This window comes from Takifugu flavidus, chromosome 7 (assembly GCF_003711565.1).
Source record: "Takifugu flavidus isolate HTHZ2018 chromosome 7, ASM371156v2, whole genome shotgun sequence".
Classification (NCBI taxonomy): domain Eukaryota; kingdom Metazoa; phylum Chordata; class Actinopteri; order Tetraodontiformes; family Tetraodontidae; genus Takifugu; species Takifugu flavidus.
Genome location: NC_079526.1, coordinates 8,298,559 through 8,325,723, shown reverse-complemented (window position 1 = coordinate 8,325,723; position 27,165 = coordinate 8,298,559). Strand labels below are relative to the sequence as shown.

At 42.2% G+C, this 27,165-nt stretch overlaps 1 protein-coding gene across 1 annotated transcript in view; it reads left to right on the top strand.

The window, feature by feature from the left end:
- The window catches only part of faf1 (Fas (TNFRSF6) associated factor 1), a 43,891-nt gene that overhangs the window by 2,198 nt on the left and 14,528 nt on the right, over positions 1–27,165 (top strand). Inside the window, exons 3-15 of the mRNA XM_057037513.1 lie at positions 711–757; positions 2,257–2,510; positions 2,592–2,683; positions 2,832–2,923; positions 7,344–7,449; positions 11,852–11,938; positions 17,132–17,224; positions 17,353–17,476; positions 17,573–17,636; positions 17,713–17,794; positions 22,939–23,093; positions 26,769–26,905; positions 26,988–27,076. Coding sequence (XP_056893493.1) covers positions 711–757; positions 2,257–2,510; positions 2,592–2,683; positions 2,832–2,923; positions 7,344–7,449; positions 11,852–11,938; positions 17,132–17,224; positions 17,353–17,476; positions 17,573–17,636; positions 17,713–17,794; positions 22,939–23,093; positions 26,769–26,905; positions 26,988–27,076 — 1,422 coding nt within the window. The remainder of the gene's footprint in view (positions 1–710; positions 758–2,256; positions 2,511–2,591; positions 2,684–2,831; positions 2,924–7,343; positions 7,450–11,851; positions 11,939–17,131; positions 17,225–17,352; positions 17,477–17,572; positions 17,637–17,712; positions 17,795–22,938; positions 23,094–26,768; positions 26,906–26,987; positions 27,077–27,165) is intronic.

Genomic DNA, 27,165 nt, shown 5'->3' with positions numbered 1-27,165 from the left:
GGTCAAAGATCAAGGTCTCCTCTGTGCTGTACTGTTTGTTCTGTGAGTGGCTAGCTGCTTCTTTTTCAACAATAGCTGTTAGTAACCGTCTCCCTCAGGTAAAGTTCCACTTCTGCATGAACTCCAAACCCCAGAACATTGTAAATGAGGCGAGTAGTTACCAAAGAACAGCAGAGATACAAAGGCTGGAGTTCAGTGTAGGATTTGGACCACTTCTCTAGTAACTCGATTCAAATCAGAGTCATCTATTTCTTTGCTCTCCCTTCAACTGCATTCATTTCTTTAATGCATCCAACTACTAACTGAATTATAACTGAATTTCTGGATGAAGTCATCTGGCCACAGGTGTACTCTGATAGTGAGAGGTTCGATCTGTTATCTCGTGCTTTGGTCTGTTTGCTCTTTCCTCTACTCAGCCTAGTTTCTAATGTTTAAATAGTTGGTGCATCAGATCACTGTCAGTTAAATTGTGGTAGCTTCGTGTAGCTTCAAGTTCAATAGATTCTGGCAGCACCTTTTTGATGTATATTTAAATAATCTTATTAAAATGCTGCCAGTTGGACATTGCTGAGTTTTTTTAATATTGCATCACAATTCTCTTTTGTACTGCTCACAGTTTATTGCGTATACAGTTAAGAGTTAATTCTGGTAATATCACAAAAGGAAAAATGGCATCACATTTGAATAACCTACCTCTGCTTCCATCACAGGCAGCAATCAATGGTGTGATACCACAGGAGAACGGCATCCTTCAGAGGTAACCAATAACTTATTCATACTCGTTATTAGAAATCTCAGGAAATGCATCATTCAGTCCATCATCATAGATGGTCATTTCTAAGAGTTCAGCACCACTTTTCCATCTGCAACACTGTAAATTCTATGCTAAGACAGACAATGGTGAAAAGCGAGGGGGGGGGTCATACGTGTTAAACAAAAGCAGAAATCAAAGTATCATAAATGCAAGAAGTCCATATTAATCAGCAGGGTATCGTTGTGAGTCCTTCAGCACCATCACCTGCATGTGCACATGCCCTCCCTCCCTCACTAACATTGACACCCTCATCATGCCGCTGAGGTGGAGACTACAGCCAGCGCTACACTTGCTTTTCAGTTGCACGCTTCAGAAACAGATAAAAGCAACTGTGGCGGTGAGGCAGCAGCCTGCCAGAGAGCACTTGAATACACTTTCTAAATAAAAAAAAGGGTTCTTTTAGAAGCATTAAGCTCCTCTCAGTCCCTTAAAAGTCAGATTGCACCCATGAATGGGTGATGTGACCTGGACCCGCTCTGCCTCGACATGCTTTGAAAACACAGTGTATCTGGGAATCCCGTGTGCACGACGTACGCCCGTGTGCTTTGGGACCCGGTGCCGTGAGAATCTTCCAGGCCTTTTCTCAAGGACACATTGAATGGTAGCCGTTGGCTGTGTAACGTGTTTAGTGTGTGTCAGGCTGGCACGGTCATGAGTACACTGGCACAGCCCAGTAAACAGACTGATGACGTGACCTGAGCCAGAGCCAGGTGGACAGCGCGCCGCTCTGCCGCTTCCTGCCTCACGTGCAATCAGAAAAACCAGAAGAGGCATTCTTGTGATGGAGAAGCTAGGTATACGCAGCAGAAAGGCTCAGCCAGACAGTGAAAACAGGTGGTTTAACGGCCTTTACTGTTGCTGTGCCAATTCTAATCTAACATTTCCTCACGCACTTATTGCACTTGTAAGAATCCTTTGCTCAGAACCTCTTATTTTACAACCCTTACCTATGATAATGACATGTCAAATATTACACTGCATTTAGTAATATTCTTTAAGAGAGTTTGACAACATCAAATTTAGACAACAGTTCTTTTAGTAAACTGAGGAGAAAAGTTCTAACATTTGAGTTAATCTCTCTTGGCTCAGTCTGTTTTGGAGCGTTATTTTTTTCTCTTGCATCACTGTTGACCTTGCACCTTAAGTAACTTTGCCTCTGAGCCAAGAAAAACACAGTCTTTGTTCAAATATTCTGGTGCTCTGCTCTCATAAGGCAGTTCCTGTTTGCACCAGACAAATGCCACAATACTGCATTTGATCCTGCAGCATGTTCTTTTTCCACGCTTCTGTTACAGGATACAGATAAGACAATTCAGGTCACAAATATCCACTAATGTTAGCATTTTATGGCATTCCCTCATGATTTCTTTGCTCCAGTTTTGTCTCCTAAATTTGATTATTTTACCTTATGCACCGTCCTGACCTTGTCACTTCTATCCCAGTGAAGCCAGCCAGGCCGGCATTTACGGACCGCTAGGCCAAACAGAAGCAGCCGATGCAGCAGCGGGAAGTGCGGCCCCTCCACCCTCCTCCTCTTCCTCCTCCTCCTCACCCCTGTCGTCATCGACTCCAGCTTTTTGCCCCGCCAGCATCTCCTCCAGACAAATTGTGGAACGTCAGCCCCGGATGCTGAACTTCAGGGTGGAGTACAGACAACGTTCTGTAGATCTGGTAATGGAGGAAGGCAGCACAGTTGGTGAGTTTGTGTCTCAGTACGTAAGGACCGAGCCAACATGCCCCTCTGCAGACCCTCTACATTCCTACATCTCATTTGCAGGAGGAATCAAACAAATCCTTGAGACAGAGCTCGGGGTTCCAGTATCCAAAATGCAGCTGAAAGGCTGGAAGACTGGAGACATATCTGATAGTGTAAGTTAGCTTATTAAATAAGTGTCACAGAAATCCAGGAGAGCGTTTTTCTTTTGCATGGTTTTTATGATAATTGATAGTCCCAGCAGCTTTAAATCCCCTGGAAGTGGAACTGTTCTCACAAACCTCTTTGTGATTGTGTGTTTAGACGGTCCTCAGAAGTTTACATCTGCCCAAGAACAACAGCTTGTACGTCCTGACCCCAGAGATTGCCCCATGTGCCAGCACAAGCAAAAACAGGTACGCAGCTCAGCAGCCATTGGTCTCACTCCTTCAGAGTCCTTGAGTGTCCACTTACCATCCTGGTGCGCAGTGAGTTTGTGCGCGTAGTAGCAGCCAGGGAACAGCAGGTGGCAGCATCTCCTTAGACATGAAAGCTGAATCCACCCAGCAAACGCTCTCATTGATATATTAAACTGACATTTGATCCGCCTGTGCACATTCATTTTCTCCCGTCTATTGTGACATTTTGAGAGGGAGGAATAACTGCTGCCTTTTGAGGGAAACCTCACTATTACCTTCTCTCAGCGTAAATAATTGCTTTTTAGAGTTTTTTTAAATTTTCTTTTACATTCTAGACAGGTAGATAATGTCCACGTATCAAATTAAGGAATGTTTTTAATACTCGGCACCCAGTGACAATAGAAAGTTGCTTTGTTAGGTTTATTTAGATATTTCTTTCACTTTTTCTGTGCACGGTGTATTTATGGTAGGACATTTCCAGCAGCGTTGGCATCCTTTTGATCGGAAATGTCAGGCTGTGAACAATAATGAAAAATGATAGTAGTCGAATGTGCTATAGTCTTTTTTATTATTGTTTGACAAATTTCCATAAAAGTCATATTTCGCCTATCATTTCAACATATATGTAGGATTTTGTGTGTGCGGGGGGACATTTTTGCTTCAGAAAAATGTTTTCAGAATGCTTTAGAGATGGCAGTGGGTTTCCACCCGTTCATATTGGATCATGCTCCATTCAATGTGTAAATTATACACATTTAATGAAGTAATAAATAGAAAATAATTCAGTCTGACCTTTACATGACTATGCTTTATTGGCAGGAGTCATCACAGCCTCTCTTTTTAATGGCTTGAGCTTGTTTACAGTGGATTGTGAATTAAATTATATTGTAACTCTCCTCACACGTTAGCAGCCAAGCAAGCATCCACATGTCACGAGAACACTTGTTAAAGAAGTCACTTGGCAGTTTGCCGCATTGCCTGTTAGTTAGACTAAGTGGTAGTTATATTGTGTTGGCAGCTAATGGCCCTCATCTCCCCATCTTCCCTCCGCTGCACCCTCTCTCTTCTCTGCCTCATTTCATCTTCTCACCCCCCCCCACCAACCTACCAACTGCTGTGTCTTTTTAGCAGCACCGTTGCCATTTTTCCAAGTGTTATCGATATCATTTTGGGTGTCAGGAGCTCATTAATCTGCGTCAGCTATTTTGGTGGAGGGCAGTGAGGGAGGTGGGTGGCCCTCTCTCTCTCTGGCTCTGTGAGACGATCCTGTTGGCATTGTGCAGAGCAGAGGTGATGGATCACTCAGAGATAACATCAACAGACGAGCTGTTCTCTTTATTAATGCCAGTGATCAATAGAAATATTCTTCTCTTTATTTTCCAGATACAGTTGGGGTGTTTTGTGCTATGACAGTCTGGCTCTTGCCCAGCTTATGCTATCCTCCAGTTCATAAAAGCCAAACTGTTCTCATATGCTCCCATTTACTTCAGTGGATCCCATCTGGATTTTGGGCTCAGCCCTCCTGCACTCCAAATTTTGTGTTTTGCCTTCTCAGTTCATTTAACTTGTCTTCAGAGGGAAAACTGCTTAGAGCTTAAATAGCTTTTTTCACCAACCAACCGTGGGTTCTCCCACAAAACTTGCCTCTTCAGTCTTCTTTGGTTAGCATTGTCTGTCAGCACAGTTGAGTAATTTCCCACCAATCAGAATGAAACTGCTTATATTTAATTTATGTGTTGATCTGGACAGTGTGAAACTACCTTTTCATCTTAAATTATACTTCTCAGTTTGTTGTCTGAGCAGACATTTATCAGGCCAAATTTAATTTCACAATATTTATTTGCCACAAATTGTTGCCGAGTGAAAATGCAAATGTCCCATAACCGATAATATCCCTGGCAATTACTTTGTAGAGCTTGGCTCATACAGCAAACACCAAACTGTCTGATTAAATAGTGCTGCTCTGTCATTATAAGCCTGCTGAATAAATTCCTTCTCGTTCTCTTGTTTGATTAAAAATAAATCTTGAGCCATTTGAAGCTTTTCCCTCGAGCACCAGTCCATTCCAGGTAGTTATTTAGTTAGCGATGTGATGTGCAGTCCGTTCTGCGCTCTTAAAGCCTGCTTTGGAGAAGGATTTTGTTTTTCCTGTGGATATGAGAGGGTGTTGAGGAGGAGCTAATCTCTTGCATAAATGATGAAGTCCTGATGAATATTTCAATGGCGCCTGTTTCCTTCCTCGTCAATTCTCCACTCGGCTCTGAGGAAACCTGTTTGCCGAGGAAAGGTTATTTTAATTTGAACCCTCCGAGAAATTTGAATTTGCAAATATGATTCATTAGGTTTAGTGTTTTTGTTTTGTTTTTTGGCCCAACTCGCTTTTTGTTCCTATCCCTTTCACCCTTGATCTCTCCTGTCTTTTTATTTCTATAGCAGCTGGACAGCTAGCTAGCCAGTTAAATAAAGACGGTCTTATGGTAGGTTCTAACAGCTAACCTGGTCATTCTAAGGCGTGATGGCAGACCAACACTGGGCAGCTCTTGAATGTTTTCACATGCTTCTGCTCTGTTGTGGGTGCAAAATGTGGAGGAGGTAAGAAGACCTGTGTGCTGTGACTGTACATATTTAGGACAAGGTGGACTGCCGGGATACACTCTCTGAATTGTGTTTTTGTGTGACAACAGTGGAAACACATAAATTATGCAGAGAAAATAGTGTGTATATGTCTATATATTTATATTGTGGGCGCGTGTGCGTCTGGCAGTGCTCGTTTAATAATGTTTAGAATCTGCTCTGTGCCGCGGGGACTTGTAGCTTAAGCAATGGTCTTTCCTCTGAATGAAACCAATCTGTTTAGCCTGCAAAACACTCCATTTCCCCTGCTCATAAAGTTAAATGACATTTCCCTCCCTGCAAACTGTACACCGCATCAAGCAGCTCCAGAGATGCGAACCGACCTTTATGTCAGAAATGGGCGTGTGTGTCGAGTGAGGAAGAGACCTCTGGAAGCAGAAGCAAACAGTGAGACATGCACATTTAGACCCAATACTGCTTGAGGGACCTGCTGCTAGCAGAAGAAGCCAAAGGGATATTAGACTTGAAACATGGGTGTTTTGGTTCTCTGTGCCAGCGGGCCTCCACAGACAGATGGCAAATCACTGCCGAGGAAATTTCTCATTACGAATCACCCCCACCCCACCACCACCACACGTTTGATATTTTGAGGAGCTATATTTGTACTATAGCGTCCAATGAGTGTTTTTTTCCCCAAAGTAAATCTGGAGCAGAACTCCACCCACAGCCTCACCAAATGGCTCGTCAGGCTGCCATAACTGACGGATAAGATGTTCCTTCTTTGCTCGGAAGGACAGAGTAACACTTCCGCTCAGTTTACCCTCTATCTCTTGTCTACTTAGGACTCCCGCTGTCTGCCAGAATGAGCTCGGCACTGTGTTCAAACATAATCATGATATTAGTTAGATCCTTATTTATATGTCTTACCCCTTTAGTCTCCCTTCCTCACTTCTTCTCACTCCCTCACAGGCATCCTATTACATATGCATCTGTCCTTCCCCCTCCGCGCATTTCCAATCTTCCTCAGTTAGCTACAACAAACATTACATTTACATATTGATTTCGTAGTTTTAGTCAATGTAAATATGCTGTCATTACAGTAAATTTGAGCTTCTGTTAACATAAGCTCGTCCAGATCTGCGCAGATTAAGGATGTGATTGCATAATTAATGTGTGCGCTACATATTAATTCCCTCATCCCCGTGATTCTCTCTGCACTCTTCCCCGTATCCTCGGGTTCTGAGCCCTGATTAAGTGCCTGCTTCGGGCCATAAGCCTCCCATTGATATTCAGCCTCACAGACCCAGCCGCTGCTTAAAAAGCTACTTAACCTCACAGCTTATTGTAAACGAAGCTTCCAAAAGTTGATTTCCCCCACCTCGGGCCACAAAGTTGTCCACGTTTGCATCCGTTATCACATATCAATCACGTGTTTAGCATCAGACCTGGAGTAGTATATAGAGAGTGTTACTGTAGGCTATCGGATGTAGCAGATCTCAGCTCCTAATGATTTCCAGGTTTGTTGGATGCAAATGTGCTTCTGGGCTGTGGTAGCCTGCTGTGCTGATTACAGCTCTGGTCAGGCTTGTTAAGACACAGCCAGTAAAGTAGGTGAGCAGCCTCCAGAGAAGGCACCCCTCTCTCACCCAGCAGGCTACCGCTAGTTGACAAGTTCCAACTTGCCCTTCACTTGACTGATTGGTGATCTCTAATATTGAAATTTACGTTGTTTTTTTTAATTAGTTCTTTATCTTTTCACAGTAGAATTTTTTCATGTTTTTCATGTTTATTTTATATTAACTCTGCTGACACGTGCTCATTATTCTTTCTTCTTTTCACTCAGTGCTCTCCAAGAGTCATTAAGCCAGAACTTCCTGCTCATCATCAGCCACCGTGAGACAAAGAAAGACTACAATCTAAACTTTCCCGGCTCCAGAACCATTCAGGAGGTAAGCCATAAATGTGCTTGAACATTCAGAACATAAAGCCCATCAGAAACCTCTCCATGACCCACTTACCTGCAGTCACACACCAAAAAGCTGTCAGTCACTCGGTCTCAGGCGTGCATAATATTATTATACCACATTCTGGTTTCCCCCAACAGCTTTCATTCCATTGGCCAAACACCGCTAGTCTATCTCAGCCATCGATTCATTATTCATTACAAATGATCACATTTCCAAGCACATAATTACTCTCGCAGCTGCGGCCTGGTACAACCCCGTCTTTCTCTCCCACTCCACTGCGCCTTCCACCGCCTTTCACTCGGCAGTCCAGGAGCCAGTTTAAATACAGAACATTGTTTGAGCTAGGTATACAGGAGGGTGGAGACAGAGTCCGGTCTTTTTCCTCTGGAAATAACTGTAGATTTGGTAGCCTATGAAATATTTACACTGCCCAACAGCTTTTACTGTCTCTGTTTCAAATTTAAATAGCTGAAACTGAGTAAAAATACATACAGACTCACTCACCTATGTCGATACGTCAGGGTGTGTGCCTTTGTCAGTGTCAGGCCCCATGTGAGTTTGAATTAACACTTCTCTAAATAGTTCCCTCAAGTCCTGTTTCTACCCAAGTGCTTTTAGCCAAGTATCCGTGGAAACCTAATATCGATGCATTCACCCCAGGTTCTGTTTGATGTTTCACTGGAGATGTGAGATACGGTGGATGTGTTGAGGCACAATGCAGTTTCCTTTTCTTGGGTTTAATATCTTGGTTTCAAGAATTTACACACTGGATAAAATGTATGAGTGAACCTGCAGGTGATGCCTTCTTCAGATGCCTCTTTTCACTGTTGTTCTGTCATGATGTCAAAGGGTTAGTGCTCGTGTGGCTTTGATTTTTAATATCCTGTGCTTTTTTCATCGTCGTGCTCATCCGTTGCAACAAGAGCCTGGCTCCTCAATGCAAATGATGACTCCGCTCATGATAATCGGGCTAGTCGCAGGGCTTGTAATGGTGCTAATTGAACAGATTAGTGGGACCGATGTCTGAACTGGAGGAGGCAGCTCCCCTCCATGTTTTTCTCCCTCTACTCCCTTGCTCATTGCTTTTTCCCTCCTCCCTTAATCATCTCCTTCTCATCTTCTTCTCGGGCAGATGGTTTTGATGAGCGCCCACTGTGAACCTTAAGTGTTTCTGCTGGGATTACAAACACTGGGGAGGGGTCCCTGCGGTGTGGGAGGCGGGGGAGCCGTGGACACAGAAAGGAGGCAAAGGCCTGTTGGCTCGGTGGGGGTGCTGTAAGAGGCCATAGGGGATAGGGAAGGGACAATGTGGGCTTAAACAGGCCTCCATGTCGGGGTTTTTCCCTCATGTATGCTTGTCTTTAGGCATCTCATGGCCCTCCTGTGGTGAAAATGAGGCCCACGACTTTAACCTGCATAGACCCAGGCACAGTTTGTTCTGCGTTCAACTATTTACTCTTTAGTGAGTGAACACTTAGGAATCATTCTAAACCTGACCGCAGTAAATATCAGTCTGGAACAGTGTCTGTTAGAGTAAAAATGTAAGAATTTTTGCCTAAATAAAGCAGGCAAACAAACAGGGTTGTACATCATAAGAAGCATTCAGAAGAATTACAAAGAAGTAACAGCACAGTGAGCCAGGCGGCTTCTCAGCTCTGCTTCTGTTCATACTGTGTCCACTCACAGACACATATGGACTCCACTACAGAGCATCTTTTTCTCCCCACTTTCCCTTTTGTTTTAGCAGAAGACTAGACGATGGTCCCTGCTTGTGCATATCAATGGGGATAGAGTCCTGTCTTCTTGTTTGTCTTTTCCAAAGACTCTGGCTTTGCCTTGTGGCTCAGGGATCTGCCCTTGCCCCCTCCTTTCTATTCCTTCAGCATCTCTCATTCCCTGTGTCTCCCTTCCCTACCCTCTTTCTTCTCTTTCTCGAGAGCGCAGGGCTGTGAAGACCGTGATTGGCATTACCAGACAAGAGTGTGGGGGTACGTTTCTGGCTAGCTTCTGAGCTAAGCTGGAGAGCAAATGTTTGCTTGGGATGTAGAGGGTAGAATAGGGATGGTTGCTGGTTTGTGCAGTGTCCGTGACCAGACCAGTTGTCCCGAGGATTTTGCTCCTGTCCTGCTCCTCAGGGCTGGGCCTGGGCCCCATCGCTGTGCTCTGCAGCTGGGAGTAACACACAGGGACCAAATGCAGACGGGGCTTCAGAGAGGAGAAAGGGAAGGTTGGATCAAAAAAAAAGCAATGAAAGAAAAGCATCTGGTGTTTGGAGATGAAGGAAAAAGAGTGAGAGACAGAGTGACTGTTTAATGGAAACCTTTCCTTCTCTTTGATTGGCTTCCAGGCAGGGATTTTGAGCAGTTTACAGTGATCGGGTCATTAATTTTGCTGCATTGCCTCAGAGCTTAGAATCACAGCACAGCAAATGTTGCTCACAGTGAATCTCCTGTTGCATTGTGCAGTCAAATCAGCAGTGTGGTATTAACACATAGAATTAAAAAATATCTCTCTGATTTTCTGTCTCTGCTTGTGTATATATATATAGATAGATCCTATTCTGTGCAGCTGCATTAATTCATCACATTCTCTGGTCACAAAATAGCCAATTGACGTCATCACATGCCAGTATTTAGAATTATAGCTTCAATAGTTTTAGGAGTAATTGCATAGAAAATTGGTTGTTACTTGACTATTTGAGAATTGTTAGAATAGTTTAAATCTCTCTCTCTCAGTATTATCAGTCAGATGCCCCCTGTGGCAGACAGGGGGCAGTATTACACAGTATTGCTGCCTGTATGGCGGCTGCCGTCAAACAAAACTGGTTACCTGGTTAAGGTTGGATATCACTAATGTTTATGTAGCCTTCTTTTTAGTAACATTTTTGTCCGTATTGTATATGATTGTTTTGATAGCACCCTTCTTATATAAGGGTAACACTAGTTTTCTGTTTTCTGTTGTTGTATTTGCTTAATTAAAGTGAAAACATTGTGTTTAAAAGCCATTAGGTATTGATAGTGGGTCTTTCACAGGGGTGTGTATTCTTGTTGTTGGGAGTCTTTCCCAGTCCGTCCCCACTCTCTCCTCACCTTCTTTCGGTCTCTGTGGTGAGCATTAGTTTGTCGTTTCTCTGACACTTCTTTAACCTTTGACAGCAGCCTCTTCATTACCAGTGTTTATGCCTCTCCCTTCCTCCCTGCCCCCCCCCCACCATACGGCCAGTCAAATCCCTGTAGTCCGGCTGGTCAAACATAGATATTACACTCTGTAATAACTCTGGCCACCCGCTCTGACCCCAGTCTGCTGTCCTGGCCGTAACGCGTCCTCATAAGGTGCTGAGCTGTGTGATGTGGGATATGATGGAGAGTCCTGCCACTCATTTATTATTGTTCTTTTCTCTTTTTTCCACCCTTCTTGTTTGTAGTCTGAATTGTTTTCCTGTTCTGTGCCTAGCTCAAATAGAATAACATATTTGAAATATGGGAAAATCTGACCATACTGTTGCATTAAAAGAGATAAATACTCTCATATACTTTTTGGCTGCCTATTGCATGCAAGGAATGCTGATATTCTTAAAAAAAAAAAAATTCAACAGGCCTGAGACCGCTCCAGGAGACTTCTGCATTTTTACCTTCTTTCTTCATAGTGGCTTTTACTTTGTGTTTGTAGCGTTCTTTACGCTTCCACCTTTATGACCAGCAGCCCTGCATATGCGTAAGGATCCATCTCTCTTCAGTGGTTTTTACAAAAACAGGATTTGACCCATGCGTGGAGGGGTCTTTGCTCTACAATTGACAGTTTTCTCAGCATCAGTATCCTGCCCTGCGAGCCCTAGGGGCAGGATTCTGCTGAACAAATGCCCCAGAATCTACGGCTGCGAGCACTCAGACGCCGGCGGAGCTTTGATCAGGCTGGGCCTGCGAACATCAGCCTGGCGTTGGGGCTTTAAAACAACAACCCAGTGGACGGTGTAACTGGGCGCTCGCTGGGGCAGACGCTGCAGGCTGCTAACTGTTTAAAACCGTGGAATGTTATTAAGTGATGCGGATACAGCGTCTGCGCATGAATGGGAAAAGAGAAATACTGTTCATTTCAGAGCGTGGGGCTGTTGTTGCTGGGCATTAGCTGTGGCATCTGAAGAATGCTGATAACAACTCTCTCCTTTTTTCTTCTCCTTTTGACTCATCTCCTTTATTCTCCTCCTCTGCTCTGTCTCAATGGGATGAACAGTTTTTCCTAATAAAATCTATGACAATATATTCAAATATTTTAATTTTAAGCTGCGTTACAAGGAGACAGATTTGTAAGGGGAGGCTTTATGGTCCTTCTTTTGTTTTATTAGATTAAAAAATATTTAACCACCGCTTTTCTTCTTTTTTTGCAGGTAAAGAGAAACATTTCAGATTTGATCAACATCCCAGTCCGGCATCAACAGTGGGAAGGATGGCCAGTGTCAGCATCTGACGACTCTGTAAGAGACGCACTCAGACCTTTAAATTATTTCTGACACCTAAATTGAAACACTTGCACCATTCATTCATATTATTTTTAGTAATTCATTCAAAACTGTTGCAAGCAGTGTTTTGCATTGGGATGGCTTCTGTAAAAATAGTCACAAAGAAGTTGGGCTTTTTATTAACATTCTTAGGTTTGACTTTTATAAACAGTCAAGTATAATTGCTGTTAGTTTTTTGTCCTTTTCCCAACAATGCATTAGAAATCTGGACTTTTTCAAAAAAGTTTTTGAGCACACCTCACCAAACCCATGCGTAAGAAAGTAAGACGTTAAACGTAATTAAGATGTCAGAGACTGTTCCCGTCCTGTGTCCTCAATCTGTGGACATAAAATCTCACATCATTGAGTCCCGCTGACCTCGTCCGTCCCTGGGTCACTCTCCCCGACCATTCACCCTGCACACAGTCAAACTGATCAGAAGCGATCCTCATACAGAAACTTGAGGAACCTCTGACCCCTTTTGTCTGGTCCCGTCTTTGATGGCATATGTGTTCCCATGCTAATTGTATGGGTGGTTTATCATGCTACATAGAGGAGCGGTTGTGCACACATTCATGTGTTAACCTCGAGCAGAGGTTTCCCCTTTAGAGCTGTCTGACTGATATTTGATTTCTAGTATTGACTTTGTTTCACTTTCTTTCCTAACTAATTTGAGTTGTCAGAAGTAAAGATTTTATTTTCCTTTTTTCCATAGTATTATGTATTTAACTGTATTGGTGCTTATTTTATTTTATTTTTTTTTCACAAAAAGCTGCATTAATAACTACACCTACTCCACAATGGAGCCTTGAATTTTAACAGATCAGATAAGGTTTGTTTTGTTGTGTTGATCATTGCTGATTTTAAATGAGATAAAGCTTACAGTATAATAATGACTAAACTTTGATCAATTGAATGTTGACTTACAAAAACGTGGCATAAAAATATTTGATATTAAATCGGTTTGGGCAAGTGGGGTGCGTTTAATTGAACTTTTAATTGGATTTTTTTTTAAAATTGAAACCTTACAACCAGGAGAATCTCTAAGGTTTCATGGGAGTCCTTGCAAAACACAGTTGCTAAATTACACTTTTTTTTTTTTTACACACAATTAAAAATAAAATAAATTTTTAATTTACAAGGTTATTAAAAAATAACTCCATGTTGTGGACTCTCAGTTTGGTGTTTAAAAAAAACTCAAGGAAATTAATTTAGTTACAAAACAGGTCAAAAGATTTAAAACAACTTCTCCTCATTTTGCCTTTCTTAATGATAAGAGATTATGCTTATATCTGTCAGCATCCTCCTGGTAGCTGTGGCTAAGGTAGTGTAGGATCCTCAATTGGATTTCCGCTCATTGGAGGATCATAAGCCCAGTTGCCACTTGGGTGACACACAGCTGCAGCGTCTGTGTTTCCTGGGTGAGCAGATATTAAAAAGCAGAACAGACAGAAGTGTAATAAAGGCCTCTGCCCCAGCCACAGTCCTCTTATTGAAACGTCTGAGGTATTAACAGAGAAAGCCCTGGGTTTGGCGGGCCTAGCAGGTGGGTAGGAAGCCAGTGCTAGTGTTAGCTCATTAGCCCAGTCTCATCTCCCGGGGTTTGGGCCAATAAATATGGCAGCCAAAGGCCCCAGATTACATTTAGCTCTGTACACTAGACCGCTTGCATTGGAATCAGCTAATACTTAACTCTGCTTGGCCTTAAAGTGTGGTAAACTGTCTTTGCCTGCCTGCATTTACATTTGTGTCTGCATATATACATTAGTGTGTCTGTAAATGGCATGCTATTCTTATATGTATTTTATTTATGGCTGTACATTTGACAGCTAGACCTCTTCACATATTTCATATTAACAAATTATAGTTAATATGTTGTTTAGGTGAATTTTATCAGTTTAATATGTTCTCAATGCGAAGCTAATATGGAGGCTTCAGATGGTGTTAAACAAATGAAGGTGAACGTAACCTTTTACACCTCACATCAGCAGTGATCCTGATCCTGTTTCAGATTTCCTCTCCTTGAATAATTCAGAACACAATAAACAGTGAAACACCCAGAGTGGACAGTATCAGGGATGGGGACTATTGGCTTCCCTGGACAGTGTAGAATATGATTTTATATAATCGGGTTTACGAACAGCTTATACTAACTCAGTTTCTCACGATTTCCAATATTTAAGTCAACAATGCTGCTAGCTAAGTAAATGTTCTTTGCCACAATATAAACAAACAATCATTTTTCTGTGATGCACGGCCTTTTCTCTTCTATTTGAATCAAACCAAAAGTTTATTAGTGTGGAAGAGAGGGTTTCCTTGGCGACATCCTTTAATTGTTAGTCTTCAAGTGGTGGCGTGGTCTGCTCTTTTTCCATTTTGATGCTCATTTAACAGAAATTGGTTTAAAATATTTACTTTTGAAATGTGAAGGAAGCGATGTTTCCAGCATACATTGCTTTGGGATTCAAAGCCTCTAGTACTGTAAATGTATGCGTGTAAATGTATGTGCCCACCGATATATATTTTACAGGGAATTCCACAGGTGTTCTGGTGGAGTCTCTTTTCTCTTTAACCTCTTGCCTTCATCCTATTAAGTGCCCATCTTTGTGTCTCCTTTGTGTTTACTGTCTCTTCACTTGTGTAGGTGTTGTTCCTTTGCTCCATCAAAGGGAACATGCTTTAAAGTGGAACTGTGGTTCCTGTCAGTGCAGATGTCAGTAGTAATTATCTCACCCTCACAGGCAGACAACTAATCCAAACACGGCCGATACTAAGCAGGAACGAAGGGAGAGTAGGGAAGAGAAGAAGTGTAGTGAAGGAAAGAAAGGAATAGTGAGGGAGGGGGGGCAGGAGGGAGGGAGAAAGAGAGAGAATTCTTTTCGCTGTGAATGCTCAAGAGCCTCAATGCAAGTGTTAATTAAAAGAATCCAAAAAAAGAGGAGCCAGTTCCTTTTGTGTGGATATGTGGGAGAGGGTCATCTGGGGGGGTTAACCTCACCCCCTCATCTCCCCGTGCCCTGCGGCGCTTCAGGCTTGTTTCCTCGTTTTGCCACTGAGCCGCCAAGCTGCACTTGTGTACCTCAACATCAGGAGAAGCCGTCGGGTCAAAGTGACGGAAGAGGATTGAGAGGCACTCAGCTCATTTTTTTTCACCTCCCCTCCTCACATCCATGTCAGGCCAAACTCTCCAGGCCGTCTTTGAGAAGGGAAATGATCAGCGTTATTTATACACTTAGGCTCTGAAACCAAAGCCTCTCATTGTGAGCAGTAGGTGTAAGGGGTTTACGGGGATCCTCTTGACAGCCGTTGTTAAGATTCTTTCATTTGATTGCCACTTGATTGAGGAAAAGACAGAAAAGACTTGGGGCCGTGCCTCACCATCCCTGAGGCTCACAACTTGTGGTTTCTGTCTGATTTAAGAGCAACAACAAAGTTGACAATTCTGTGTGTGTTTTTTTTGTTGATTATGCATTTATATTCCCTGAAAAAATTAAATAACTAGAATCAATGCCTTTGATATTTTAGAAGACTTGCAGACATTTCATTTGGCATTTAGTCCTCTTACCTTTGAGAACAGATGGGCTACTAAGTTGTCATTCACAATAATCTGTTTCTTCTGTTCTTTGCATGTAGCCTCGCTGATGCTGTGCCTGATATCCTTCACCTGGCCCAGCATCCATTATGTCCCCCTTTGTTTAGATAGTCGCTATAGTGCACAGCAGTGTGGCTACTTTGAGCTGTTCCATTTTGCTGAGGCTAACCTGGGGGAGGAATACTGATCATGACTTTTCCCCTTCCTGACCTGTCAGGGAAGGTTTTTTGTTTTCCAATATTTTCTCTTAAGTTGCTGAGCTTCTGGGAATTTGAGATACATCAGTCAATGTTGGAATCATTACGTCTTTTGTCAGCTTTTCGTTTCATCAGATTTTCAGATTTAAAATGGCCATTTCTGTTGAAATAGAGCTGGTTAGTGTGGGGAAATATTTGTTTAAAGAGTGAGTAAGAATAAACATTACATCTTATCAAGTCAGGCCATATCAGAAAGGAACGGCTTGTAAAAGTTACACGGTGGTTCAAACGATTAGATAATAATCAAACAACGTAGTACTGTAATATAAATGTAAAGCTCAGAATTGGAAAGACGGATCAGTTTACACCATGTGATAAAGTATGATACAACTGCAGTCACAGCGCATCAACCATGCAGCTCAGCTATGACTGTACCCAATGACTGCTGTTATTCTACATCCTATAAAAGATACCACAGCGTGACAAGAGCAAAGTAACAAACAGTAGATATTTGAGGTCTTATCGGTTCCAGGTACACAGCAGTACGCGCTAGCAAGTCTATGTTGCTGACAAGGTCTAGTGGTTACACTGTTCTCTTGGCTATAGAAGCTGAGGCCAGCATTAGGAACCGCTCTGCTTTAAAGAGACACAAGAGAGAGAAACTCCCTGCAGTCTGTGTAGCCCCTTTCAGGCTCAATTGGCGTTGCATGTAATCGTCTCCTGATTCAACCATGTCCAGCTGCTCTTTGTGTGTCTTTGTACCTGACAATGGGGCAGATCATAGGACCTCTGCAGGAGACAAGCAGCTTCTCTGCTTCTTATCACACCAAGCCCGCCTGCCTTGCCCCCAGCACTGCTGTTCGTGAGTTCACTCTCCCAGAAAAATTCTCACATCTCTGGATGCCACTTTCCTCTAAATAATAAGTTCTCCGTTTTAAAAATTACTGTGATAGACACCAGTGTGTACAGGCTTTGTTGCACACCACTTATTAACAGCAAGGTGTCTTTAGTTTCCCAGTACAAGCCGCAGCTTCTCTGCCTGTATTGTTGATGTCCCTGGGGATCTAAGCCAGCAGACACCAGCTGTAATGAGTCCCTGCTGAATGCTGACATTTTCAGTCATGACTTTGGCAGCTCATTAATCAGGTGCTCGGTTAAAAAATCACCAGAAGCGTTGTGGCTAGTATCTACAGAAACACCATCAACCTTGACTCCATCGAGTCATTTTTAATATACATGTTGTACTGATTTAATGATCAAATCTGATCTGTATTGTCATTGATAAAAACACACCTCTTGATGAATCCCGTGTAACTGGGCAATATACTCAGGAAACACCAGTTCTGGAAACCCTCTTTTACTGTTTTCTTTTCTTTGTAGATGACGCTAGCAGGCTCTGGTATCAGCTATCCTTGCCATCACCTCAGTGTATGTCGAAAGTCTCCACCGAACTCCCAGGAGCCCACAGAGGAGGTATATACAGCCAAACAGCTTCTCTACAGATCAATGCTGTGGATTAATTTCTCCTCGTAGTTGTGTATGCCAGCCTTTTGTTAATTATTTTTCCTTGGATTAAGACTGATGACTATGTATGTTTACAGTGTGCAGATGTCCATATGGTCAGTGACAGTGAAGGGGATGATTTCGAGGATGCGTCAGAGTTCGGCGTGGATGACTCGGAGATGTTTGGAATGGGTTCATCTACTTGTCGAAAAGCACCTATGAGTATGTATAACTGGGGGAGGTTTTCTATTGGTTCTTTAAGTCCCACTTAAAAGTTCCTACGTTTCACCTCAAGTAACATTTTTTGTTCATTTTCAGTGCCAGAAAATAGTGAGAATGAAGCTGATGCCTTACTGCACTTTACTGCTGAATTTTCTTCAAGGTGAGTTGGTTATTAGGACATTCCTGAAGTAAAGACTGTTGGAATGATGCACAACTGCCTTTTCTATTTGTTATAGGTATGGAGAGAACCATCCAATGTTCTACATTGGGACTTTGGAAGCCGCATCTCAAGAAGCCTTTTATGGAAAAGCCAGAGATGTGAGTAAGCTGCTGCATGAAAGTAAATTGTAAATTTGAATGTCTTTTTTTTGTCCCTTCTATTATGATTAGGGGGAAATAAATAAAGGGGATAATAAAGTGTGCATAATGTTGGTTTATCCTTAAGCACTGATGTCATTCCCACTTGGTCTGCTCATTAAATCTGTTTTCTTTGCCTTAAGACAACACAGGAGGCGAGAAACAGACTCGGCAGGATATTATTCATATTCCGTCGAGGGGGAAACTAAATTTCTCCTAACTTGTCCATTATTGTTGAGCTGGTGGGAATTCGAGGCATAAACTTGTTATCATAATCAGTACATGTCTGAGTTACTGTTCTGCCACAAAGCAGAAAACTGCCTGATGACCCCGTTTTCATCAGCATTGGCGGTTAAGAACACACTCTTAATTCCATTTTGGCAGTAGGAAACTGAGACAACCTCAGCTGTGATATCAACTTTTATAATTTCCAACAAAATTATGCTGATATATAATGGAGATAATCAACAATTATTCTCTGGAAAGGTCTTGTGTGAAAAATCAATATCATTTAATCGCTGTCCTCAAGTATTCACCCTGACAGCTGAGACTTTATTTTTAGTGGATGACTCTCCCCTCTGGTTTTTTGTCCTTTTAAGGATGCTTGTATCAACTGACAGCTTGTGTGGATTACAGCCATATTAGACTGAGCGGACACATCAAGATGTTAGGGGGAGGTTTAGATCACCAGGCGCTCAGATAGGGAGCGAGTGTGGAAGAAAGGGTGGGAAATAATAGAGAGCATGGCCTGAAAGGAGAGGAGGGTGTCGAAAATGACAATCATGGGAATAAACTAGGGAAAACAGAGGAAAGGACTCGAGAGGTAGCAGGATAACTCTAACTTTTGAGATGGTGTGAAATAAACGGAGAAGATGGGAGGCTCAGTGAAGCTTGGCATTTCGCCTGCTTCCCAGCATATCTCCTCTCCTAAGCCAGCACAATATGGCCGATGTCTCCCTGGTGTTCATCAACTCTCTACTTCACACTTTACACAGCACAGCGCCGAAATAGTATTCTTTTTAACTTCTTTTTGCCAACTGCAGCATGTTTGCAATAGTTTTAGAGAAACTGTGTGCATTTGCATGAAAACAAAAGCTGTTTTATATGTTCTGATGGGCCAAACTCTTCCGATTCGATGGTTTCATTAGACAACAACACAGCTACCACCCCCCCCCCCCCCCCCCCCCGTTTCCATATCTATACTGTCATCTTGCTTTTTGTGTCTGTTTGCTAAAGAATCCAGTTTTGGTGTGCTCAACATGGAAAAGGCCTACTTCATTAAGTGGATATTAGAAGCCAGATTTGACTGGGGGGGGGCGCTGGGTTTATAAACACAGGAATCAGTCGCAGTCTCTCAGAGCTGGAGAGAAACTAATCACTAAGCAAAACACTACATTTGATGAAGTGTTTCTGAAGGTGTGTGTTGGGGACTGTTGAGATCGACTCAATCCATCCTTAATGAAAGTGCTTTGGGCTGCTGAGCTGAGCTGAACTCTCATGGGGATCAGTGGTTAGTCAGAGCGTACAGAGAGATAGGCCACCCATCACTAACCACGATCCTCACTAAATCCCCATCAACGCAGTGGTTAATCACTCTAACCCCGCTCTCCTCTGCTCTCCACTCCTATCTCTTGTCTGCCACACACAAAGACACATCAAAATTCATAGCCTCGCTGAAGAGGGGAGTTTGGGGATTTATCACTGCCAAGTACTTACTTTAAAGCCCAGCAATAGCCTTGCAAAGTCAAGAGGAAAGAGCAGCAGTGAATCATATGGCATATGGTATATTGATGTATGTATTCTGTCAGGCTGAAGTCTGTAAGTCAGAAGCATCACAGTAGTTTCTGATTGCTTAAATGCTTTAAGGACTGAATACATGCTCTATGTCCCGTTCTGGATTTATCTTTCTTATCAAGAACATAATTACCCTAATTCGTACTTGGGCCGACAAGTGATTTATACTCAAAGTAATTCCTAGATATCCTAATTAGCAGGTTTCTGATTCATTCTTTCTTCTTAAAACCATAAGCACTTAACAGAACATAATAAAAACAGCTCCTACCTGACTTGGTGGTTTATGCTGCTGGGTCATCAACCTGCATTTTCTTAAGTATTGTGTGTTTGGGTTGTGTAGTGTATTTCCCTATTTGAAAGACAGAAATCGCTACATCCTTCAAAATAAGCAGCAATTATTTCAGATAAAAAGGGAAATCTGTATATATATAGATCTATATATATATATATATATATAGATCTATATATATATATATATATAGATCTATATATATATAGATCTATATATAGATATAGATATAGATATATTAGGTTGAACTGTTTGTTAAAAATGTAACTTAATGCCAGGGAGTCATTTGATTAATCCAGTCTTGAAAAGAGTTTAACATTTGATGCTGTTTCTGTTTTAAAGATGTGAGGTGTCTAAAGTAGAGTGATCTTCCTGTGTGGTTGGTCATCAGTATGAATGTCTTTTCCTACTGCCTGTTCATGGTCATTAGTTCAGTTATTTGAGCTCTTCATTTTGATGTGTTTGCTTTTCCAGACTTAACCTGCCATCTGTAGTACGTTCTCTGTCCAGATTTGCTTTCTTCTAAATTCCTCTGCACGTCTGCATCACTTGTCTCTCGCGGCCTTGTCAAACGTAGTATAAATGAACTAAAGTTATGTCTTGAAGCTTCCAAGAGGTTTGACCTTGGTTCAAGTTTTCAGGTAAGCGGAGTTGGTATTAAAAGGGGATGTTAAGACCTGTTGGAGCTACTTAATGTGTGTGTGATTAACCAAAACAGAGTAGCTGATAATGGCAGGCAGAACCAAATTTGTCACGTCAGCACTTAGTGTTTTACTTTCCAACGCTTGGAAATCTGACGGATACACGTTGAAGTTAAAAACCATCTAACAAACCAATGATACATGTTAAAGTATTTGAACACCACGTCAGCTCAAATCACTTTAAAGTTGGCCGACACGTTTTACAGCCCTTTCAAACGTGGACGGTAACAGGATTTTGTCTGGGATAACCATAAATGTCTGCATGTTTTGGCCCTGAATTCCACCTTGATGGCTTCCCAGTGCAACTCCTGTGTTAGCCTCAATAGTGTTTGACTCCAGCAGGGGAATCCCCAGAGCAGCACACGGAGCTGTGAGGGGGTGTATTGATGACTGACTCTTAACTGAAAAATTCTAAATCACTGAAGGTAAAGGGGCAGCTGTTTACACAATGGCAGCAACAGGATCTGTTCAAATGGACGTTTGAGGCAATCACACACTCTGTGGGTATGCCACCGAGGGACCGGGCATTTATCGAGTCATTTATAGGCACCTTCTCATGCTTGTAGTCTCATTTTTTTGGCCTCATCATACATTTTCTGAACAATTGTAGAAACTGAGAAATGAGCCGCTGACTCGTATTTACATGTTTTTCAATGAGCATGAATTATTTAATGCAAAATTCTATTTATTAGTCTTGATGGGTCCAGAATGCAGTTACCGGAAAATGGCTAAAATAACAGATCAAATGCTTCGTTTAGTCCTCATTTGGGAGAATGAGCCAACATGATTAAATATGCACAATATATGGAGCAATGAGATAACATTTTGCTAGAAATGTAACACCATTTGAAATGAAAATGTAGTCATTTTAATGTAACGTGTAGCTGTTTTCTGTCAGTCCTCCTCCTGAGTTGGATTTTTATTTAGTGTTTGGCTCTGCTACCGTTCCACCACATCATGAGTCTCTGTCACACACACAAAGCCAGCTTAGATTCAGGTGAACAGGTGTGTGAGGAGCTATGTGGTCACTGTCTAGCCCAGGTTGGACCCAGTAATTTAGCTAAACGGAGGGGTTTGCTCCTCCCTGTTAGTACAGACAAAAGCTCTGACTTGAAAGCAGAGAGGGAACACAGGGCTACGGATAGTTTAGCTAAGATGAAGGAGTTCAGTTTGCCCAAATACCCACTTTGATTAGTCTCTTTACACTTACTCTAATTGAGCATGCATGTTTGTCAGTCCTTCCTTCGGAGGTGTCACGCTGTTAAGTTTGCAACTGCACATGCGTGTCAGGATGTTTGTGTGTGTGTATCAGGTTGTGGGTGCGCTTTTTTTTTTTTTTTTTTGGTTGTAAAACTCCCTCCCCTCACACTCATTCCTCTCTTCAGACTGAATTTGCTTGTCTTCTCAGCATGAGTGTTTAATCTTTTCAGGCAGTTGAATCGGCCCAGTGAATGAGTCCCCAGCTCCTTCTCTCTCGGAGCCCTGGAGATTATTCTAAAGCACTAATCGTTGAGCAAACACAGCAGTGCTCTCCCGTTCCCATTCTACATAGGCCACATTATAGCAGAACTACTTCTTTCACTTCCCCTCACATTTTACTCCCTGCTTAGATTTTTTGCTTTTTGCTGTGTGTAGCCTAGATTACTGCTCCTGAGAAACAGACCTCTTGACTCCCCGCTATGGTTAAAAATGCACAGAGACCAAGAGAGGGTTTTTTTTTTATAGCAGAGAAGTGACATGTAATTTAGAGAGCATTATTTCCAACATTGTCCCCTGGAACCTTTTGTGTTTGTGGGCGTGTTTGTTTTTTAATTAGATTGTCAGTTGGGAGAATCTGCCAAGCTTATATGATGGTGTCAATATCCTTGGATTTGGAGCTTCGTCAATATTGTCTGGCCCTGCAGCTACTAACCTGAACAGGCTGCTGGCATTTGGTGTAAAATAAATAGAGTGATTTGTCTGTTTTGCTTTCTCCATATCAGTGTCCCCTCCCAGCAAAGTTTTATTTACACCTCTACCCATTTGATTTAGCTTGGTATTTGCTTTTTTACCTGTCGTGGCCTTGCAGAGGTCTGCTGGGGTCATTCTGTTTCTGCACCCTCTGACGTACCATTAGCCGTGTAATGAGGAATTATCCAGTGATTAAACACTGCCTGTGGTTAGTAGAAACCACAGCAATTTGTTGTATTTTGGTGTTTTAAACGATCTTTAATGATTTTGACCGCAGTTTTTTCTCTTCAGTGACTGTTCAGCGATACATTTTTCCTGCACTTTATTTTTGATTTTACCAAACTGACTCTGTTGCTTTGTGCTCCTCGCAGAGAAAGCTGTTAGCCATCTACCTCCACAACGATGACAGCGTACTCAGCAATGTCTTCTGCTCTCAAATGATGTGTGCCGACTCCATCGTCTCCTACCTGAGTCAGAACTTCATAATGTGGGCCTGGGACGTCACTAAAGAAGCTAACAAAGCCAGGTACAGTAGAGTTGCAGTTGTTCACATTGTTCCTCACCGATTCTAAAATCCACATTTATTTTAAATACTATGCAGATCTTAAGAAGTCTTGGGTTTTCGTTCACCTCATCATGTCTGCTAGTTTGCACTGGTCTGTAAAAACTTCCTAAAGTGTTTATATCGTGGCTATAGTGACTATAACCTATTGGCTAACAGTATCAGCAAGTATAGAAAATCAACTGGGGGTTTGCAGATTGAACAATAACACAAACCAAACCCGACTGCATTATAAAGAAATTAATAATTGTCTGGGTCACATATTTCCGGGGCCCATTCAGACTATTTTCAGAAAAATATTACCTGTAAAGATAAGTAGACCAATAACTGCACCGCTAAGCCCTGACTCCATGCTTAATCCTAATGTTTTATTTATATGTGTCTGACGGCATGCAGGAATGGACTGTTTGCCTAGCGAGTTGTATCTAATAAAAAGAATATTGACTGTATTTCAGTGGAGGAGCTGCTTGATAGTGCACAGTGGGCTTGGCATTCCTTAAGAGTGCCCCGTGTGAGGAAAGCTGTTACCATCCTCTTCAACTTTAACTTTTGATTTTGAGATTCACAATGTGAAATCAGGGCTTATTGCACTCTTTTGTCTGCTCTGTCCTTGTACCGTTTATGGATATTTGTGTTTGGTCATTTGTACAATATGTAAACCAGAACTGCTGAAAAGCTAAAACTGAGGATTACTAAGGTGTAACTACATGGCGGGACCCTCAGTTGGGCAGCCACCTAAGCAGTCTGGATACATGTTGGCCAAGGGGAGAGAAGAATGAGTATTTTGGTATGTGTGGTACCAAAATAAGCTTTTTACCTAATTTGCAGATTATTACCTCTTCTTCAAATTCAGGAACTCTGTTCTTGGAGGTCGATGTTTTGTCATTTTAGTCGTGTGCTTGGGAAAGCCTCATTTACCTCATAGTTTTCCTTATCTGCCCTCTATATCTTTTCTCCTGCTCTCACTCCCCTCCCCATTCTTTCCAGTTTCTATTCTCTTTGCTTCTCAACACTCTCCTTTCGCCCAGAACTTTTAGTGTTGAACTTGCCCTCTTCTATCAGCCATTTAAGACAGACTCACACCCCGATCTCACCCTCCATTATTTCTCTTCAGAAAATTCTCTTTTTCTTTCCTTTCACTCTCCTTTCTCTCCCATCAGCCACCTTTGCTTTTTGCCCCAGCTGAGCCTCTTTATTGCACATTAAATGGCAGGCAACATCTGGAGCTTTTCATCACACACAGCGAGTCACAGCTTTGCTGCTAACGCATGCATGCACATGTGCGCTCTCACTCACACCACCTCTCTGTATTCTCACGCTCTCCACTCGATCTGAAGTGACTGTTGATTGGCACCCGTCACACAGTCCATTGGAAAGGTATCCCAGTTCAGGGTGTGTGAGTGTGTATGTCCGTGTGTTTGTGTGATGAATCTGCTGATGTTGGAATGTGCCTGTTGCTTTTCACACTATTTTGGCATCTTTCCCAGCAAAATGATTATTAATAAATGCGGTTTTCCTGACTGAATGCCAGTTTAACTGTCACCCACGTAATATTTATCTCATGTAGCAGGCACTGTCAGAATATATGTTCAATTTTAAAGTGATTGAAAACCAACCACTTCTTTCTGGTTCTTTCATTAACATGGCAGCAGATTGTTAACATAATGAATGAGTGCAAATGAGTCCAAAATCCAAACACGGCAGTGAAATTGGCACTGCCATGAAAGTATAAAGTGTCTCTAAGATGATAATGTCATTTTCAAATCAAAACACCTCCATATTTGCACAGCAGTTCCCCAGTCAAAGCCTCTTTAACCTATTGCCCTCGAGCAGAAGGTACAAGGTTGGGAGGCAACCCACAAACAGCTCAGAACCCCTTTTACCCTTGAGCCATTAGGCTCCTAAACAATATGTGCAATACAGGAATGGCGTGTGAGTGAAGGACAGTTTACAGTTTTTATTAGGCTGTATTCATTTTTGTATATATTGTTACTTTCTCCTTTTATGTTGTTGCACTGTGGTGGAGGTATCCTGAACCAACTTTGTTGTAAGACTGTTCAGTGACAACAATGTCTATTCTCATTCTCCCAAACGATGTGCATGACACAGTGAGTGATGGCAGTAACCGGTTCTCACACATGCAGCCATAGAGAAATATTCCCTGCAGCACTACATCACTGTGCTGACATGTCCACGGTGCGATGATGCAAATGTCAGGTCAAACCAGTCAGCTTGCATCTTCACGCAACCCTGGGATTTGATGAGACCTGATGAGACAGACCATGGAAACATTTACTGTTTTAGACATCTTGCGTGCACAGTGAGAGGGGAAGCATTCGAATCTGTCAGTCGTATTAACCAATGGAGCAAACCTTAGCTGTACATTCTGTGCAGGTGTTTCCTCAACATGTAGTTGCCCCTGAAGGAGTTTCAAATGCCACAGAGGCTAGGCTACATTCTCCACCCTGTTAGGCTATGGGTGAACGGCCCTGTGTTCAACTGTTCCACTCAGTTTCTGCAGTAGTTTGATTTCTTCTTCACTGATTTCTTCCCGTACTGGTAGACCTAAATGTGTGCCAGAGGCTGGTTAAAGTGCCGCTTCAACTGAGCTGTGATATATACTGCAGAGGAGTGACTTTCTTAGGTTTGAGATAGAAACTAAAGTAAGTTGGGTTGCTTTTGATGGGAGCTTTAAGATTGGGTTACCCTTTAAATTAGTCAGCTTTGTTCCCGGCTCTTTCATTACAGGTTAGAGTTTCCCTCTGGGCTATTGTTATGGCCTGCTTGGTTCAGGGTCTGAACAGGGACAAAATGATCAATGGAATGGTGAATACCAGATTTCTTCATTGCAAGGTTCAGGTCACTCAAAGTTTAACAATGTTAAAAGTTTTTCTCGGTTTCACCCAAACTTCTGCTCCATCATCTATACTATTCTGAGTATTCATGATTTGCCTCAGGAACCACTGAATGAACCGAAGCACTCAATTTCATAGTTTTATATGTCTGCAAGTTGCTCAGCTTCAGCTTATGTTTTAATGAGCTACACCCCCCTCTCAGACAGCATACTTCCATCTATCTTATTCCTCTGACCTACTGTCCCTCCATCTATTCCATTACTTCTCCATTTTACCAGCCAGTTATTAAAGTAGATCTTATTAAAAGGCAGGAGAAAAGCTAATCTATATTTGCATTCAGTCTATAGCAATTCATTAATATTATGACATTTACCGGGAGCTTGGCGGGGCCCCGGCTGCCTGCTACCCTTTTCCCTCTCTGAAATGTTAATTTAAAAAGTTCTGTCTTTGTAATGGAATAAAATATCCTCTCCTGCCCTATCAAATCTGGGTGCCTGGTGAGGAATACTAATTCATCTCTGGCTCCAACTGAGTAGCGCATCCCTGATGGAATAGGAAAATAGCGTTGGTTTCAAAGTCCTCAAACCTCTGAGTTGCATATATGTCTCTTGGCTGCAACTGGAGTAAAAACATCCTTTTACACATGTAAAATGTTCATCTCTGTGTATATTATCGGCTGATTTAAGTATATTTTCTTTTATTTTAGTCTGAAATCCATCTTAAAGGATACTTTAAATACATTATAAAAAATCACTGACCACTGGATTTGATTATTTTCTTTCAGGCTACTCACCATGTGTACGAGACACTTTGGCAGCGTGGTCACGCAGACCATACGGACGTACAAGACAGACCAGTTTCCCCTGCTCCTTATAGTCATGGGGAAACGCACATCTAACGAAGTTCTAAATGTTATTCAAGGTAAAGACAGCTGTTTCATTGGGATGTGTGATGGAATAAATGCACGCTGTGCAATAATTAATTGCTTGGTTGGTTTTTTCAGGTAATACAACAGTGGATGAGTTGATGATGAGGTTAATGGGAGCAATGGAGATTTTCACAGCACAACAGCAAGAGGACATCAAAGATGAGGTAAGATAAAGTGGGATACAGAAATCCAGCATATTATATCCCACATAACTCCCGGCAGCTCATCTTTGGTGGTAGCTGTGGCTTTTTAG